Source organism: Trachemys scripta, chromosome 8 (genome assembly GCF_013100865.1).
Source record: "Trachemys scripta elegans isolate TJP31775 chromosome 8, CAS_Tse_1.0, whole genome shotgun sequence".
Taxonomy (NCBI): Eukaryota; Metazoa; Chordata; order Testudines; family Emydidae; genus Trachemys; species Trachemys scripta.
In genome coordinates this window covers 46,065,057-46,083,769 of record NC_048305.1, presented here as the reverse complement: position 1 = coordinate 46,083,769, position 18,713 = coordinate 46,065,057, and the positions used below count along the sequence as shown (strand labels likewise).

Sequence of the window (18,713 nt, the reverse complement as noted above, 5' to 3'; positions counted from 1 at the left end):
CCCCCTCAAGGATTGAACTCACAACCCTGGGTTTAGCAGGCCAATGCTCAAACCACTGAGCTATCCCTCCCCCCACTACAGGCCTCTATGCTTTTCTTTCTTTATAGAACCAGCCGTAAAGAACCAGTGTTCAATGATGATCTCCCAAGCCGCATCACATGTGGAACAGTGGTGGTGAAACCCAATGTGAAGGAATTCACGGAAACCTCAGCTATATTTCAGGATGGGACTGTGCAGGAAAACGTTGATTTTGTCATCTTTGCAACAGGCTACAGCTACTCCTACCCCTTCATAGAAGACAACACTATCATCAAATGCAGAGACAACGAGGTCACTTTGTACAAGGGCATCCTTCCTCCTCGACTCGAGAAGCCAACCATGGCTGTTATTGGCCTGGTCCAGTCGCTTGGTGCAATTATTCCAACATCAGATCTCCAAGCTCGCTGGGCTATAAGGGTGTTTAAGGGTAGGTGAAGGGAAATAGGGGGGCAGAGAACTGTCCCAGATGAGCTTGTCTGTGAGAACTAGCATTGCTTTGCAACCTGTAATTCCTTGCAGATTCAAGCTGGGGATCTGGTCCAAAAAGAGAAGCAGGCGTTCATTTGTGCACCTGCAGACCTCATGGGATTTGCTAGGCCTGCTCACCCAGAAGTTGTAGATCAGTGGGAGTATGGCTGGTTTAACTGAGTGCATGGGTGAAGGGCTGGAAGAATATCTTATTAATTAGGAGATGGAATAAACTAGTGACCTTGTACCTGTTCTTTTCTAGGGTTATATAAGCTTCCCCCAGTGACTGACATGATGGAAGATATTGATGAAAAAATGGGGAAAAAGCTCAAATGGTATGTGCAAAGTGCAGTTCTCAGGTAGCCCTCCCTGCTCTGGGTGCATGAAAAAGGCCACCACGACCTGTCTTTTCTGTATAAACCCGACATAATGTTATGGTCTGATCTCTGTAATGCATACGCTCTGTCCGATATATTATGACAACCTGCCATCCAATAAGCAAGTGGCTTTTTCCAAGGAGCCACTCTTTTAAACTCCCACTTCCCACCCCAGCACACATCCCAAATATTGTATATCACGTGCTCTCCTCAGCCTGGGAACTTGGGTTCTCCCCTATTTGGCCCACCGAACAAATATAACAGAGAAACTTCTGCAGCACCAGGTTTAGGATCATTAAAAACTCTGGCCTCCTCAACAAGCATTCTGCACCCCCCAAGCCCCCCCCCCCTCCATTGTTCTGAACCTCTCTCACTCTGATAGTGTGTAGCTTCCCTCAGAATGGTGGAGAATCCTGTTTACCGGCCTGACCCAGCCCTCATTAAAGTAAATAGAAGCATTTCCCTTCACTTCGGCAGGAGTTGTATTGAGTACATACCTGGTCAAAAAATTTCCAGTGGGGCGTTTTTCTGTCAGATAATGTGGATCTGTTAAACTTGAAACGTTCCATGTGAGTGTGTCATTTCTGACCGTCAAAATCCAACCTTATTGGACTGGAGTTTTCAATTTTGAAATTACTTTTTGTTTTGAAATGTATTTTTTTTTTATGTTTTTTAATGTTTTTACATTTTTGTGTTATTTTATAAACGTCAACATAAAACAGAGTCAAAATCAAAATACAACCTTGATCTGTAGCTAAAATTTTCATTTTGCGGCAAATTTTGAAATTTGACATTTCATTCCAATTCAGAATTAATGATTTTTTTCAAATCATGGAATTCCCTGAAAAATGCAAATTCAGTTCCCAACCAGCAAGGTTAGTTCCAGTCTGGGGGGATAGTCCATTATTATAGGCATCTTCTCACCAGGGACAAAGTATACAGGCACTCCTTAACTCATGGAAGGGGTTACAAGCAGAAAATAAGAATGGCCATACTGCGTCACACCATAGGTCCATCTGGCCCAATATCCTGTCTTCCAACAGTGGCCAGTGCCAGGTGTTTCGGGGCAATGAACAGAACAGGGAAATTTATGGAGTGATCCACTCCGAGCTTCTGGCAGTGAGAGGTTTAGGTACACCCAGAACATGGGGTTGCATACCTGGCTGTCTTGGCTATAACCATTGATGGACCTATGCTCCAGAAACTTCTCTAATTCGTTTTTGAACCCAGTTATACCTTTGATCTTCATGACTTCCCTCTGGTTCTCTGCCCATTATGTGATTGATTCAGGGTGGGGCTATAAAAGAAAGGGAAGCTGTGGCAAGAGAGCCTGCCTAAGTGCAGGAGATGTCCTCTCCCCTCCCAGCTTGCCGTCAGCTGGAAAGCTGTCAGGTGTTACCAAGTGTTCTCTGTTATTTTGATCCTGTTTTGGAATCTTCTTTCTGTTGCGGAAGCTGGCCCCGAGGAAAGGGACTTGAACTGAACTAGCATTAGGGCTTTATTTGAACTCCCTGGCTGGTGGGGTTGCCAATTTCAGTTGGACAAATTCCTGGAGGTTTTATCACATGACATAATCTTTAATTAAAGATTAATTTTTAATTCGTGGAGACTCCAGGACAATCCTGGAGAGTTGGCAATTCTGCCTATCTGCTCACGAGCTTACGTCACCTTTAAAATATGAGGTGAGAGAATCACATGATCTATAACAAATGGACAACTGTTGCTGGAGTTAACAGAGTGTGGTCTTATTTGTAGTAATCCTGCCAGCCAAAGTACTTGCTTTTGCATCCCTTACAAAGCCAGATCGTAGTGTTGCCATGGGATGTGTCCTCAGGATCCAAGAAGGCATAGAATAGAAAGAGTTTGGGGCCTCAGGGCCACAATAGTGCAGAGTACCCCTGTCATGCTGGTGTAACACCCCATCTGCAGTGGAGGCTGCTGGGGCAAAAGAGCAGTGGAAGAGAGCAAGGCTAGTAGTGAGTGAGGCAGTGACTGGCACCAGAGAAGAAGGGATGCAGGAAGTGGGGAGCCAATGGATAGGCTAAGTTGCATCATCGGAGGGGCAATAGGGACAGAGCTGAAAGGAAGAAAGTCCAGTTCAGGAAGGGCAAGAAAGACAGAGATCACAAGAAGAGAAGGGAGAGTCACAACAGGGACAGGACCTAGAAAGAGGCAAGACAGTGGTACACAAGGAAAAGAGGAAAAGTTAAAGGAAGAAAAGTACAGTTAAACAAGGAAAAAAGACTGTGTCTCTAAGTAATCTAAGAAATTATTAGAAAAAGAGTGTTAGAAAACTGTGAGAAAGGTAAAGCAAGAATGAATGTGGGGGAAATAAGCAGCAGTAAAAGATACACTCTAATTAAAGGGACACAAACTTAAGAAACAAGAAGGAAGTGAGCTGTAGCGCAAGTAAGAAAATAATAATGATGTAAAACAAAACATCTTAAGGTAGATGAGGTGAAGTGACAGGAATAATGAAAATGTCTGAGCAAAGGGGCTGTAAGCCAGAAAGGAGGGGAGAGAATTGTTCAATCAAGAAGCCAGCACATCGCATCAAGGAGTACATACATGCCTTTATTTAAGCTGAATCTTAGAACAGTGAACAAAGATTGCACAAGAGACTTGCTCAATATATAACTAAACATCCTAAGAATCTCTACTCCAAACCCTGGGCTTACAGAGGCTGCAAATAAGAAACTGACCAGGGAACGTACAATGGTGGGGTTTATGTTCTGGTGCATTGTATTTTCTAATTCAAAATTCTGTTATTTCATTAATTATTGCCTATAACAAGAGTTTAATTAAGATAGTGATAGTCAATAGACAGTAGATAATAGTGATTGTTTACCGTAGGTTACGGTGTAAGCCTAAATAGTAGTTCCTGCTAAAACAACTAACTGATTTACTTGTGATTATTTGCCACTTAACTGATTTCTACATTTCCCCAACTGATTGAGATAAAACATAATTTGACCTCTAGATTGCCTCTGCCTCTCTTTCCTGCTTGGATTCCAAATGCCCCCCTATTAGGCCCGTTACATTGGCTGCTTTAGTGACACCTGCAGCACAGAGGCCAAGGTTGAGAACAGAATACCTTCTCACCCTTGGAACAGGGCCCACCAGCTCCAAGATAAAGCACACAAGTGAGGGCTTTGGGGGTGGGGGGGAACCTACACTGTAGTTGTCCACGCTGCATGTCTTCTGTTAACAAATATAAGGCTTCACTCTCCAGCAGTATCAGACTGGCCCTTTTCAGATGTAATCCAGTCACAGTCCAATGCTGTATATCAAACACATGAAATCACCCCTTCTGAACAGATCTTAGAAGTAGCTTATTCAGAGCAGCCCCAGTCCCTGCAACCCTCATTCAGGCAAAACTCTCACTGAGGCAATGAGACGTAAGAGTGCAGTGAGTTAAATGTGTTTGCCACAGTATTTCTGTGCAACAATAGCATACCACATCACAGCAACAATAGATATACTCCATGGTGTATCTATCCCTTCTACCACCATATAGAAGTGCAGAGTTAACCTTGTGTCCATTAACCAAATGCCTTTTTTCTACAACTATTCTGAGTACAACAATACTGTACTCAGCAATGTATTATATCTTCTCCCTTCCCACCTTAAGGTATGGGCAGAGCAATACCCTACAGACAGATTATATTTCCTACATGGATGAACTCGCCTCTGCTATTGGTGTGAAGCCCAATTTTCCACTGCTGTTCCTGACGGATCCAAGGCTGGCCCTGGAAGCGTACTTTGGCCCGTGCAGTCCATACCAGTTTTGTCTGACGGGACCGGGGAAGTGGGATGGAGCCAGAAATGCCATCCTGACCCAGTGGGACCGGACGCTGAAGGCTACGAGGACCCGAGTCATACATGATTCTCAGAAACATTTCCCTGTCTTGAATTTGCTTAGAATACTTGCCCTCCCTCTTCTCCTTCTTGCTGTTTTTCTGATGTTTAACTAATCAACAATTTTAAGGCTCTCAACATGAAATTAGCGAATAGAAAGGAAAATTCTTCCTGAGAAAGGAGAGGAGAGAATCCTATCACTTCATATCGGTTCTGACCTACCATGTGTGCAGATAGATAGATAGATGATAGATAGCTATACCACACATGCATGTATAAACTCAATGGGCCACAGCCTCTGCTGTGTAAACTGACATTGCTCCATAGAAGTCAGTGCCAGATGTTCTTTTGGTGTCAATGAGCATTACCTGATTTGTGCTCTTCTGTTTGTATCCTAGGAAATACTGAAAGAACAGACTCATTACAAGGGGAATATTGAGATAAATAAGATGTTATCTCCATGTTTTCTTAAACCCCAAGTCCTTCACATCTACAGTATTCAGTAGTGTGATAACTTAGAGCTAGTCAAAAAATGACAATTATTTTTCACGGGAAATTGTTTTTTAAAATTGTTTTTCTAGTTTTACGTTTCCCCACTGAAAGTTTTGGTCTCTCATTGAAAAAATGAAACCAAAATTTTTTTAATCCTCAAAAACAATTTTTAGTTAAAAAATGTTTGCGCACTTGGGCAGGACGGGGAAGTTATACTCCCCTCCCTCCCCCCCAAAAATCAGTTTCAATTTTTTTCTCAAAAAAAACTTTTCAACCAAAATAAACATTTTAACCACAGTAAAAATATTTGTCGGAAAATTTGTTTTGGTCAAAAAGCCATTTTTTCGTTGAAAAAAATCTTTCAGTGAGAAAATTTTGATTGGGTCTTGTAATAATTCTCTCTAACAGCATGTTCAGCTGCAGCATCTGCCTCTTACCAAACAATCTGAAATGCATACACTACAGATCTATCAAAATAACTATCCTAACTGGGGTGGGGTAAACAAAATATCCAGTTTCCTGCTGTGTTTAGAGAGAACTTCTCTGAACTCGTCAGCGAGGGCTTGACAGACAAATTGTTGCTCTCCACCTTTCCCCAGTCATGAGTTAGTAAAAGCCCCCAGAATCTTCTTTTTCATTTGGATAAATATTCCCTTGAAGCAGTGTGATCTACTAGTTAGAGCAAGAGACCGGGGGTATGTTTACACTGCAGTCAGAGGGGAAACCATGCTACTTGCGTGTGTGTTGGTTTTTATCTGTAAAGTAGGGACTGGTGTCAACTTTGTAAAGTGCTTTGCATTCTTTGTACGAAAGGCACCATATGTGTAGCAATCAACATTATTATCTGAAGCTGTTCAGTCTAGAACACAGGCTGTTGTTAGCTATCTGGTATCTCCTGCTTCTGACTGAATGCTGTGGTCAGATCCTCGCTCACCCAGACAGAAGAGGGAGGTTTATGCCCAGTCATGTTTAAACCAGATGCATACCCAGATGTTCCGTGGTGGGATTACATTCATTGCGTCTCTTCTCCCTTCACTTACAGCCTGAGCTAATCACCATGGAACTCAATGGAAAGACACCCCTCCCCCCATTGACTTCAATGGACATTGGATGAGGCCCCTATTGTACAAGGCACCAGTTTTGTTTTGTTTTTTTAAAGTCAATTACAATATTGAAATTAAAATGTATTGGAATCTTTTCACTGGTTTCCTGATTCTCTCTCAGCTAGGAAACAATGAATTATTTATTACGAGGGGTTTATGTAGCTAGCAACTGTAATATTGTGTAAAGTGAGACACTAGGATGTCGATTATAGTGATTGGCGCTAGGGAAAAGGATGATGATTTATACCAAGAGGATGGGATGTACTAAATGCGCATTGGATGGGATGGGAATCTCTTGCAGGGCGGTGAGAGATTCAGATAAGCCTCTGGAAGGGTAGAGGCTGGCAACAGAATATGCACTAAGGGAAGCAAGAGAAGACTCTGGCCCCAGCTCTGCATTTGGATTCATAGATTCATAGATTCTAGGACTGGAAAGGACCTCGAGAGGTCATCGAGTCCAGTCCCCTGCCCGCATGGCAGGACCAAATACTGTCTAGACCATCCCATTCAGTTCAAAGTATTTGGTTTAATTATGTTTTAGGGATTTGATTTTTTTAAAACACTGTTTGTGGGAAGGGGGCAGGGACATGTTTGGAAGTCTAGGTAGCGGATAGCATAATTTCATCTGCAAATTAATAACTTCTCACCTAAACTGCACCCACAACTGTTTTGCAGGCACCAGAAGAGAGCCTAGTAAATTGCACAGTAGAGGTGCCTTAGGACATGTCTACATGAAAAGGTTATTTCAATATAAGGTAGGGTGTGAATTTAAACCAATATGGTTATACACTCTTATTCCAGTCTAAGAGAGCCTTTTTCTAGTTTAGCGTATGTCACTTTGGAAGGGGTTTAAGCTATACCAGAAAAAAAACACTTTAATCCTGGAATAAGTGTGCCCACCTGGAGAGCAATGCTATAGTAGGTATCCTGGTTAATTTCCCCATGTAGACAAGAGTGATCTGGCTAGGGCCGCCACACAGTAAGAGAGCAGGAGCACTGGCTGTGGTATATGGCTGCAGGAAGGAGGGCGAGCAGCGCTAAGAGGGTGCTGGCAGGACTTATGGGATGTTGGGGTACAGCAGCTGTTTATGGGATGAGCAGTGCTGTTAGAAAGAATTTAGGGCAGGGGTGAGCAAACTACGGCCTGCAGGCCACATCCAATTTAATCAACCATCAAGCTCCTGCTGGGGAGCAGGGTTGGGGCCACTCCACATGCGTGTGTCGCGGCTCCCAGAAGCAGCGGCATGTCCCCACTATGGCTCCTATGCATAGGGACAGCCAGGGGGCTCCGCAGACTGCCTCACTCCAAGCACTGCCCCTGCAGCTCCCATTGGCCGGGATCCAGCCACGATTCCTCTCCTGCTCTCCGAACCCTTCAATCCCAGCCCAGAGCACTCTTCTGTGACCCAAACCCCTCATCCCCAGCACCACCCCAGAGCTCGCACCTCTAGTGGAGCCCTCAACCCCTCCTGCACCCCAACCCCAATTTCATGAGCATTCATAGCCCACCATATAATTTCCATACCCAGATGTGGCCCTCAGGCCAAAAAGTTTGCCCACCCTTGATTTAGGGGATGATGGAGCAGAGAGAGAGAGATTCTGTCAGAAAGTTGTGGCAGGAAAGTGGAGGTGTCGGGAGGGAGTCAGCAGCAGGATGGAGCGGACAGCAGAGAGGAAGATGCTCCTGGCTGGCGCTGAATAGCGTCTTTGCAATGTTTCCATCTCCCTTGGTGATGAATAACAACAGCTGATAGTGCCATGATTGCTGGATGGCAGCAGGTCCCATGTATCAGCTCATCTGTCTGAAAAGAGCACTGGAGGCAGCAACAAAAATCAGGTCCTTAGCAGAAGTAGCCTTCTAACACAGGATTGTACTCAAACAACTAAAAACTATAGTGACAAGGTGGGGGAGGTAATAGGCTACCTCCCCCACCTTGTCTCTCATATCCTGGAACCAACATGGCTACAACTACACTGCAAATAAAAATTATTTTAGATGCCCAAATATTTTCTGTATTTTAGAAGCCCAAATATTTTCTGTATAAGACTCCACTAACAGAATGTGCACACAGCACTCATTACATGGGTACATAAGCACTCTGTAGTCTTTCGTTTTGCTAACTGTCCCAATATTTCCCCATGGTTTATTGCTTCAAAGCATTTCTGAGTGATGTTCTAGGAACCACGCTGGAGAGTCTTCCATTTTTACCTTCATTGTTTTCATCCTCTGAGTCACTTTCTGTTGTCACTAAATGGACAATATTTCAGTCCCAGGCTCACTTTTAGTCTTTGAATAGCTGGTTTCAGTACATTACACATAGAAGATCTCTGTTGTAGCAAGGGCCTCTTTTCACAAAGGCTCTGTCCACCTGAGAGAAGAGGTCTCTGAATATTGGTAACTTACTGTTGAAAAACCTTTGGTCACCTTGTTAGAGGATGAGTTTGACATTATTTTCTGGTTACTCACCCAACTGCACAATGGGTCATGATTCTGACAGATCACTGTGAGCAATCAACATCACATTGTGTATGAGATATACACCTGAAACCCGAGATACATCTGGCCACTGAGTTTACTATCCAAGAGATACTACAGTGTGTCAGCAAAGGTCTTCTTACCTGAAACCTTTCTCCTTTGCTACATATTTCACTGATAAGCAGAGGGGGGCACTGATAGGGGAACCCCTCCATTACCTTCCCAGCAAAGCAAACCTATCAACGCAAACCTATCTAAAAGTTCACATGAATAATCATAAGTTTTTGCCCAGCTATAGTGCTGCCAATAGCCTCAAGGCTACAAAAATCATGGGCTTATCTGTGCTTCACTGTCGCCTCTTGTCCTCCCAACTTCTGTTTGCCTCACTCCCACTTGGGCCATGGCTCAGTCTTTCTTAGTACTTTATCAACTTGTATTATTTCCCTGTAGCGTGCAGTGTCATGAGACTCGCAAGGTGTTTGCTCAAGGATGCAGCCCAGATAATGGGCCAGCTCCTCAGCTGGTGGAAATTGGTTTAGCACCACTGAAGTCATGGAGTGACAGTGATTCACATCAGCTGAGAAACTGCTCTATTGCTTCCAGGGCCCAACTGAGTTAATGGAGGAATGCCAGGTGCAGCAATACATCTGTGGTGTGAGGTTGCAGAACATTATTCTCTGCCCAAGAATCAGTGGAAAACTTTTTTTAATGCCTCTATTTTGCAGGTGTATCAGAATCTCATCCACCCCTTAAAAATATTCATGCCATGACGTGAGACCCAAGGCCACCTGCACCAGGTATCAATGGGTGGCAAAATTCTTGCAGTTGAAGAGTTGTAGGAAGTTTTGGATACAGTTTACAATGGAAACGCCGCTGCACCCTTCATCTCTTGTAGCCCTGCAGCCTGTTCTTGATTGCTCAGTTAGGCTCTGACCTGCAGCCTGTTGAAGTTAGGGTTGCCAACCCGCCTGGATTGTCCTGGAGTCTCCAGGAATTAAAGATTAATCTTTAATGCCTGGATTGTCCTGGAGTCTCCAGGAATTAAAGATTAATCTTTAATTAAAGACTATGTCAGGTGATGGAACCTCCAGGAATACAGCCAACCAAAATTGGCAACCCTAGTGAAGTCAATGGAAAGATTCCCATTGATTTCACTTCGGCTTTGGAGCAGGCCCTTATAGTGTTTAAACAGGGGTTGTCTTTCAAGATTCACTTAATTGTTAGCAATATCAGAATCAATTCAAGCAAATCTTGGTGCTTTGCAATGGGGGAGGTCTGACCGAAAGTCACAGGGGATTCCATGCAAGTCTATTGAATATCACGGATGGGTCATCAGTGGGGAACAAACCCGGGACTGCTCAAACTAAAGCCATGTGCCTCGACTGCTTGAGGCACAGGAATATAGCTATTAACTAGAAGCTGCAACAGGCACATGAACCTCTCATGCAAACCAGAGAGACATACTGTATTAACATGGGTTACACAGTATGGAAGCTTGCACTGCATTTAAGCCAAATCATTGCCACAGTTCAATAGAGCCTAAGTGCATGTCATTGGACTATATGCGTTCCCCTCTGTACTGCCACTGAAGTGAATGCACATGTCCTAGGGATACATTTGGACCATGAAGTAAGTGATGGCTAAAATCTAATATGCTATTGGTTAAATATCTCATACGCCCACTTTGGGCACTTAAATGCTGCTCTGGCTGTCAGCTGGCTCCACCTATCAGTAACAATTTGTCTTTTCGATCTCCTATTCTGATCTGCTTTTGAGAAAAGGCCCCAGTACCTAGTTCATAGTAAATGGAAGTGAACATCTCCTAATTCATTAGCCCTGGCAGAAGAATTGCAACCCAGGTTAAAGCCATTTTCCTCCCTTTGGTGTGTCAGCCAGCAATCTAGTACCAGTGACCCGATGGGCCATGGTTACCACTTCTACTGTCATCCCATAACAGTCTGGGAGGAGATGACATTGCATTGCTTCCCTTTACTTAAAAAAATGTTTTCCTGTGAAGCAAGTAAATGCTTCCCTGCAAAATGCCAACAAAGCATAAAGCAGGGCTGCCCCTCCCCTTTTCAAGAGGCGAAAATGCATGAAGCGTATGAGTAAACAGCCATCGGAGAATGGAAAAGCAAGACCCTTCCTGCTTCCGGATAGAAATGAGATCTACTTGTCCAAGGAGGGGTTAGAATGAGAGATCCAAATGTAGTGCCAGTGAAACTAAAGAAAAACCATTAGACCTTTCACCCCATCAGTAAACTTTCAAGAACCACAATGGAACAGACCTTAGGGGATGGGATAAAATCAGAAATACAGCTGAAATTCATTTCCTCAGGTGAGTCAGCCTCTTTTTGGCCACAATGAGTAGGCAGGATATATATGGGGAGTTCCTGGGAAAAGATATTCTGCATGTTTGGCCCCAATCACATATACATAAACCATGTAATTATGAATAAATAAGAAACAGCAGCCCTGAAGAAATCCAGAGTACAAAGACACTGGTGAAGGCGAGTTATTTAAACTTGGATTGGTGCCGTAGTTTGTTTGATCACGGTGGAGAAGGGAGACCTGGAAGAGTTTGTTTGTTTTTAAAATAGGGGGTTTCCTACGTGTTTGGCACCTGGGAAGTATCAAAAATGTGATATGCTTAATACAATAAAGAATGTGCAGCACTTTGAGATCTACTGATGAAAAGCACAATATAAGAAATAGGTTTATTATATTCATAGGGATGGCTTAAGCAATCTAGCCCACTCTCCTACTTGAAGAGGGAAGAAAAACCCCAAGACATTAAGCCAACACAGAGGACCCTGGGTATGTCTTAATATGTATATAACACGCTGGGAACGTCTTGAAAGGCCTAATATCAAGTTTACAATGGACACAACACAATGGCGTGCTGACTGCTCTACACCACAAATGTGGATTTAATAACAGGGGTTGAAACGAGGGAACTTTAGAGTACATTGTGTCTAGGGGGAGTGGATGGTAATGTTGCAGGGATAGTAACTTGCTGGCTGCAGTAAGGGCTAGGTCTCCCATTCCTCTATTTCTCTTGTTAAACAGATGATCTCAAAAAAGAAGATTTATTTCACCCTAGCATCTAGGAACTCGTCATGCACCAGGCCCCCCATTGTGCTGGGGGCTGTACAGAGACACAACAAATATTCATGTGACTCTCTGGCGTGAAGGGATGCTTTTGACAGGAACAGCCAACTCAAGCACTTCTCCACTGAGGATCTTCCAGCGCTGCTGCTGCTTTCCAAATTCTGCCCCGTCTCCCCAGGCAGCCTAATAGGACACTCCTGCAACATGCCCTCTCATGAGAGAGCACCCAGGAGCAACCCCGGGTTCCCAGGCAGAAGAATCACTTCTCCCCACTCTGTATTCAGCACCACTTCCGGTGAAGTGCGGCCACTGGGAGCTGCAGACGGTCAATGTAAACAAACTGTCTCATGGCCCACCAGCGGATTTCCCTGACGGGCCATGTGTGGTCTGCTGGTTGCCCACCACTGCTATACAGGCTTCCAAATAATCAGTGGTAATGTCTCTTATTAAGGCAACCCTCCCCACTTAAAGATATTGGCAGGAGCCATGGCATGATCTACACCAGTGGTTTTCAAACTGTGGGTCACGATCCAGTACTGGGTCATGGAATGTAAGGCACTGGGTCGTGGCGGCTCTGGTCAGCGCTGCCGATTGGGCCGTTAAAAGTCCCGTTGGTGGTGCTGCTTGGCTAACGTAGGCTAGTCCTGACCTGTTCCAACACCGCGCTGCGCCCCGGAAGCGGCCAGCAGCAGGTTCGGCTCCTAGCAAGGGGTGCCACGTGGCTCTGCGCGCTGCCCCTGCCCCAAGCACCAGCTCTACACTTCCATTGGGTGGGAACCAGCCAAAGTGAACTGGGGGGGGGGGGGAGTGCTTGCGGGTGAGAGCCATGTAGAGCGAGTTGCGCACCTCACCTAGGCAGGGCCGGTGCAAGGAAGTTTTGCGCCCTAGGCGAAACTTCCACCTTGCACCCTGCCCCCAGCACTGTGGCAGCTCCCTGCCCCCACTCCACCCTGAGGGCCCCCCCTCCCACGGCAGCTCCCCCCCTCTGCCCTGAGGCACCCACCCCTGCTCTAATTCTCCTCCCCTCCCAAGCTTGCGGCACCAAACAGCTGATTGGCGCCGCACGCCTGGGAGGCAGGAAAAGTGGAGCAGCGATGGCATGCTCGGGGAGGGGACGTAGCAGAGGTGACCTGGGGTGGGGAGCCCTGCAGCAGCTTCCCCCCCCAACCCTGAGGCACCCCCCCAGCAGCCCCCCCCCCCCCCCGCCCCGGGAGCAGTGTGGCACCTCCCCACCCCAGCTCACCTTTGCTCCGCCTCTTCCCCGAGCACGCCACCTCTGCTCTAATTCTCCTCCCAGGCTTGTGGCGCCAAACAGCTGATTGGCACTGCAAGCCTGGGAGGCGGGAGAAGTGGAGCAGCAACCGTGCGCTCGGGGAGGAACACTGTAATAAAAAAATTTTTTAAAAAAATTGGGGGCACTGCTTTTTGGCACCCCCAAATCTTGGCACCCTAGGCAACCGCCTAGTTTGCCTTAATGGTAGCACCAGCCCTGCACCTAGGAGCTGGACCTGCTGCTGGCCGCTTCTCGGGCACAGCGTGGTCCGCGGTGCCAGGACAGGTGGGAAGCCTGCCTCTGCACCCGGGCTGCGCCACTGACCAGAAGCCACCAGAGGTAAGCCTGCACCCCAACCCCACGTCCCAATTCCCTGCCCCAGCCTTGAGCCCCAGCCTCAAACCCAGAGCCCCCTCCTGCACCCCAAGCCTCTCACCCCCAGCCCCACCCCAGAGCCTGCACCCTCCAGTCCAGAGCCCCCTCCCACATCCTGAACCCCTCATTCCTGGCCCCACCCCACAGCCCTCACCCCTGCACCCCAACCCTCTGCCCCAGCCTTGAGCCCCTCCCACAACCCAAACCCCTCATCCCCAGCTCCATTGGGTGCAAGCATCAACAATTTTCTTCAACTGGGTCACCAGAAAAAAAAGTTTGAAAACCACTGATCTACACAGTCTGATTCTCTCCTGCCTTCCCTCTGGTGTAATCATAAACACCTGTGCAAAGTGAGTGAGAAACCCACCAGAGCTCATTGTCTGCTGACTTCATTGGTGATAGCACTGCCTTCGCTTTGGTAACATGGTGAAAGACAATGGAGACTCAGGCCCGCTATAGGAACGTGGGAGACACTGTACCAGATCAGATTAGTTGTCTGTTTAGCCCAGTGTTCCTGTCTTTGTCAGTAGAGAGTGCCAGATGCTTTAGAGAAAGATGCAAGAAACCCCAGGGTGGGATAATTATGAATGTACCTGTTCATAGCAGAAAGTTTTTCCCAAACCCCATCAGATTGGGTTGGATTTTCAAGTGCCTAGCGCCCATCATTTGAACCAGATTAGTGCTCAACTCCTGTGTAGCATTCAAAATCAGGGCTGGGTTTTCCACAGTACCCAAGGCCCAGTAGCTCAAATTGGGACACTAATGGCCAGATTTTCATTAATGCTCAGCGCCCAACAGGCTAAATTCTTCTGAAAACCCAGCCACTTACTCTGGTGCATAAATGAAGTTGAGCTCCTTTGGAAAATCTGTCCCTTACTGGTTGGATTATGCCTTTAAACATGAGGGTTTATAGTTTACATTTTTTAAAATAGTGCATCAATTCTAGCATAGCTGCTAATGTTCTTTGTTCATACACACAACCAGTCCTCTTTTTGACTCTTGGCTTCAATGAAATCTTTCAGAAGAGTTGCATAGATTGATTATGTGCTGTATACAGAGCATTTACAAGCCAAGGATGCTGGGATATGGAGAATGAAGGCTTCTCTTGCATTCCTGTAGATTGCTTTGCTTTTATCCAGTGCCAGCTTTATAAGGCTTGTTTATATAGCAGCTTGTGGCCTCATTGCCATGGCAGCTCTGGACGTGGACAAAAGGCCCAAACCAAACTCCCGATTCTGTTTGAACTGGCAGTTTTGCCCACTGATTTATTTAAAGCCACTTGGGGGTATGACCAATGTTAAAATCTATTGATTCCTTCAATTCTTCCCCCAAATGACCCTTACTGCCAGGGCTGGCCTTAGGGAAAACTTGTACTTTGGCACCCACTTCCTCCCCCAGGCGCCCCAAGCTCCCTCACACCCCAGGCCTTCATAGAATATCAGGGTTGGGAGGGACCTCAGAAGGTCATCTAGTCCAACCCCCTGTTCAAAGCAGGACCTTTTTTTTTTTTTTTTTTTTTTTTTAACCTCAGTTCCCTAGATGGCCCCTTCAAGGATTGAACTCACAACCCTGGGTTTAGCAAGCCAATGCTCAAATCACTGAGCTATCCCTCTGTCCCCTTCAACAGTGCCCTCCTGACCATGGTGCTCTGCACAGTCACCCACATCACCCATGAAAGGCCAGCCCTGCTTGCTACCACAAGGAGCAATAATTTGCTGTATATAAAGGTCAAAAAAGGATGGTTCCCTCACACCTTAGTCCCCCTACTCTACATGCTAGGCCCCCAAATGTTGTCACAATCAATCTGACAGGAGATAGCATTTCTGAATCCAAAGACGAGAGATCAATGTTATTTCAACTTCAACTCTGGGGAAAGGCTGCTAGAACTAACCTCAATATCACCAAAACCAGATGTTCAAAAATCTTAAATTGCCCCACCCCCCAAAAAAATCATGAGGTTGGCTTAAAAATCTTGAGGTTTTTTTCATAATAAATTTGGGGTTCATTTCATTTGCCTTCTGTTTTTTGATATTTTAGGATGAACTTGTCACTCTTTCAAGCTTTTCTCTCCAAGAACAAAAGCTAGAAACTGCCTGTGGTTAAGGTTGCCCAGCACTTTCCTTTATGAGATCCTGTTTTCAGTTGCTTCTTGCTTTGCCAACCTTTAACTATTTTGACTGATCTTTTCCATTTTGGGTGTCTGGCTCAGGCTGAATTTTTCTTAGGGCTGGTCCACACTAAGCCCCCAGTTTGAATTAAGATACGCAACTTAGCTGAAGTCGAAGTATCTTAGTTCAAACTTAAAGGTACTTACCACGGGTCCACACGCGGCAGGCAGGCTCCCCCGTCGACTCTGCCTACTCCTCTCCTGGAGCAGGATTACCGGCGTCGACGGTGAGCACTTCCGGGATCGATTTATCACATCTAGACAAGATGCGATAAATTGATCCCAGAAGATCGATTGCTTGCCGCCGAACCAGTGGGTAAGTATAGACGTACCCTTAGAAAATTTCAGCCAAAACAGTTCAGCAGTTTCTCATAATAAGGTTGGTGAAACATATGTTGTTTTGCTCAGGTTAAAAAATTCTTACAACCATTTTGTTGAGCAGATCTAACACCCTGGTGTGTTGGAATAAGGACTTAAAATATGGCAGGGGGTCGCCTGGCTGTCAGGGAGGTTCCTTTTGCCATCCCTATAAAAAAAGCCACCCAAACATGGCCAGGTTATAAGCTTTTGAAAAATCTGTGTCAGCAAGACGTGTTAGATTTTGGCAGCTAAACTAGGGTTACCATATTTCAGCAAGCAAAAGAGGATGGGAGGAGCCACTGTCCTGCCCTAGCCCCGCCCCCATCCTGCCACTTCCTGCCCCCCTCAGAACCCCCAACCCTCCCCCCGCTCCTTGTCCCCTGACTGCCCCCTCCTGGGACCCCTGCCCCTAACTGCCCCCCAGGACTCCACCCCCTACCTAAGCCTCCCTCCCTTTTGTCCCCTGACTGCCCCCTCCTGAGACCCTCCCCCCATCTTAACTGGCCCTCTAGGACCCTACCCCCTACCTGTACCCTGACTGCCCAAAACTTTATCCACCCCCACGCCCCAGAAAGCCCCCCCTGGAACTCCTGACACCCCCCCCTTGACTGCCCCCTCCAGAACCTCCCTGCCCCTTCTCTGACCCCCTGGCCCCCTTACCGTGCTGCTCGTCCCAGCAGGCTGGGCAGCAGGGGAGGAGGAGCTCCAGACTGCCGGAGGCCATCTGCAAATGCTGGGAGGGAGTGATCTCAGCTGCAGGGGGGAGGAGGGGCTCTTTCTGGCTGTCGGAGCCCCATGTAAGTGGCACCATCCGGCCTGCTGCCCTGTTAGCCGCGCGTGCTCTGCATATGCGGGGGGGGGAGAGAGAAGGGAGTCCGGACACTTACAAATTCCCCCTGGATGCCATTTTTAGCTCAAAAAGCCGGACATGTCCGGGGGAATCCGGACGAATGGTAACCCTAGCTAAACCTCTGAAGATTCCATCTACACTGAGCATGCTCCAGCTCCTCGTAGGTCCTATCTGCCTGATGGACTGCGCATGCACCATCCCCACAGAGCAATTGAGCATGTTCCGGCCCAGGGCTGAGCAGGAATTTCCCTGCAATTGCTCTTCCTGGCTGCCAGCAGCTGCAGCACTGGACATTGGAACAGAGTGTAGTGAAAGACTGTCTCCTGTGCTTTCATGTTTCCTCTGTCAGCACCTAGGCAGTGAGGAGGAAGCAGAGGGTGGAGGAAGCAGGCCTTGGGGGAGACTGGGACACAAAATGGCATGGGAGGAGGACTGGGATGTGGATGTGGAGCCAAGTGTGAATCATAGAATATCAGGGTTGGAAGGGACCTCAGGAGGTCATCTAGTCCAACCCCCTGCTCAAAGCAGGGCCAATTCCCAACTAAATCATCCCAGCCAGGGCTTTGTCAAGCCAGGCCTTAAAAATCTCTAAGGAAGGAGATTCCACTACCTCCCTAGGTAACCCATTCCAGTGCTTCACCACCCTCCTAGTGAAAAAGTTTTTTCTAATATCCAACCTAAACCTCCCGCACTGCAACTTGAGACCATTACTCCTTGTTCTGTCATCAGGTACCACTGAGAACAGTCTAGATCCATCCTCTTTGGAACCCCCTTTCAGGTAGTTGAAAGCAGCTATCAAATCCCCCCTCATTCTTCTCTTCTGCAGACTAAACAATCCCAGTTCCCTCAGCCTCTCCTCATAAGTCATGTGCTCCAGACCCCTAATCATTTTTGTTGCCCTCTGCTGGACTCTTTCCAATTTTTCTACATCCTCCTTGTAGTGTGGGGCCCAAAACTGGACACAGTACTCCAGATGAGGCCTCACCAATGTCAAATAGAGGGGAATGATCACGTCCCTCGATCTGCTGGCAATGCCCCTACTTATACAGGCCAAAATGCCGTTAGCCTTCTTGGCAACAAGGGCACACTGTTGACTGTGGGGACTGATCTGGGACTGCGATGAGGAAGGTGCATTGGGACATGGAGACAAGCAGGGAGACCTGGTCTGGGCTGTCGAGCCCAGGGGAAGGCAGTGGTGGAGATACCAGGACAGGGATGAGGAGCTGGGTGGAGGAGACTGGGACTGGGGCCAGGACAGGGACAGAAAGGATCAGGCTTGCGAGAGGCAGGAGCAGAAGGCCTAGAGTGTGCTCAGACCTCAGAATTCCTGATCCTCAACATCCTTCTGCAAATATCTGTGAAATCCACTGACACAATGTGTGCATCATCTCCTCTAGTGGCTGGCCCACACGCTGCTGCCACCAGGTACTCTGAGCTCACACAGCTGAGGTCTGTGCAGGGACTGTCAGGGTTCCAGCCCTACCAATGAACCACGTGGGACTCATCATGGTCCCTGTCACAGGCTAACATTGGCCCTTTAAAAAGAGGCAAGAGACCTGTGATAACTGACAGCCTCCTCACCCCCCGGGGGGCTTAAAAGAAGGCACCTGGGCCACAGAAATGACAGGAGGAGCATGTCAGGAAAAGGGCAGGTAAGAGCTGCCAGAGACTGGTGGAGGTCTCTGAAGGAGGTTCTTGGGGGAAGGCAGGAGAGCAGCAAAAGGGGGTTGTTAGCTGACTACCCCAAGTGAGGAAGCCAGGACT

The 18,713-nt window shown here is 47.0% G+C and overlaps 1 protein-coding gene across 5 annotated transcripts in view; it reads left to right on the top strand.

Annotated features, from left to right (window-relative positions):
* LOC117881689 (dimethylaniline monooxygenase [N-oxide-forming] 3-like) overlaps positions 1-6,435 on the top strand; it is a 31,780-nt gene extending 25,345 nt beyond the window's left edge. For 4 of the 5 annotated variants that reach the window (XM_034779262.1, XM_034779261.1, XM_034779259.1 and 1 more), the window contains exons 7-9: positions 108-466; positions 770-842; positions 4,516-6,435. In XM_034779262.1, coding sequence (XP_034635153.1) covers positions 108-466; positions 770-842; positions 4,516-4,858 — 775 coding nt within the window. In that variant the 3' untranslated portion in view covers positions 4,859-6,435. The remainder of the gene's footprint in view (positions 1-107; positions 467-769; positions 843-4,515) is intronic. The other variant, XM_034779263.1, reaches the window with a different exon arrangement.
* Positions 6,436-18,713: the final 12,278 nt, after the last annotated feature.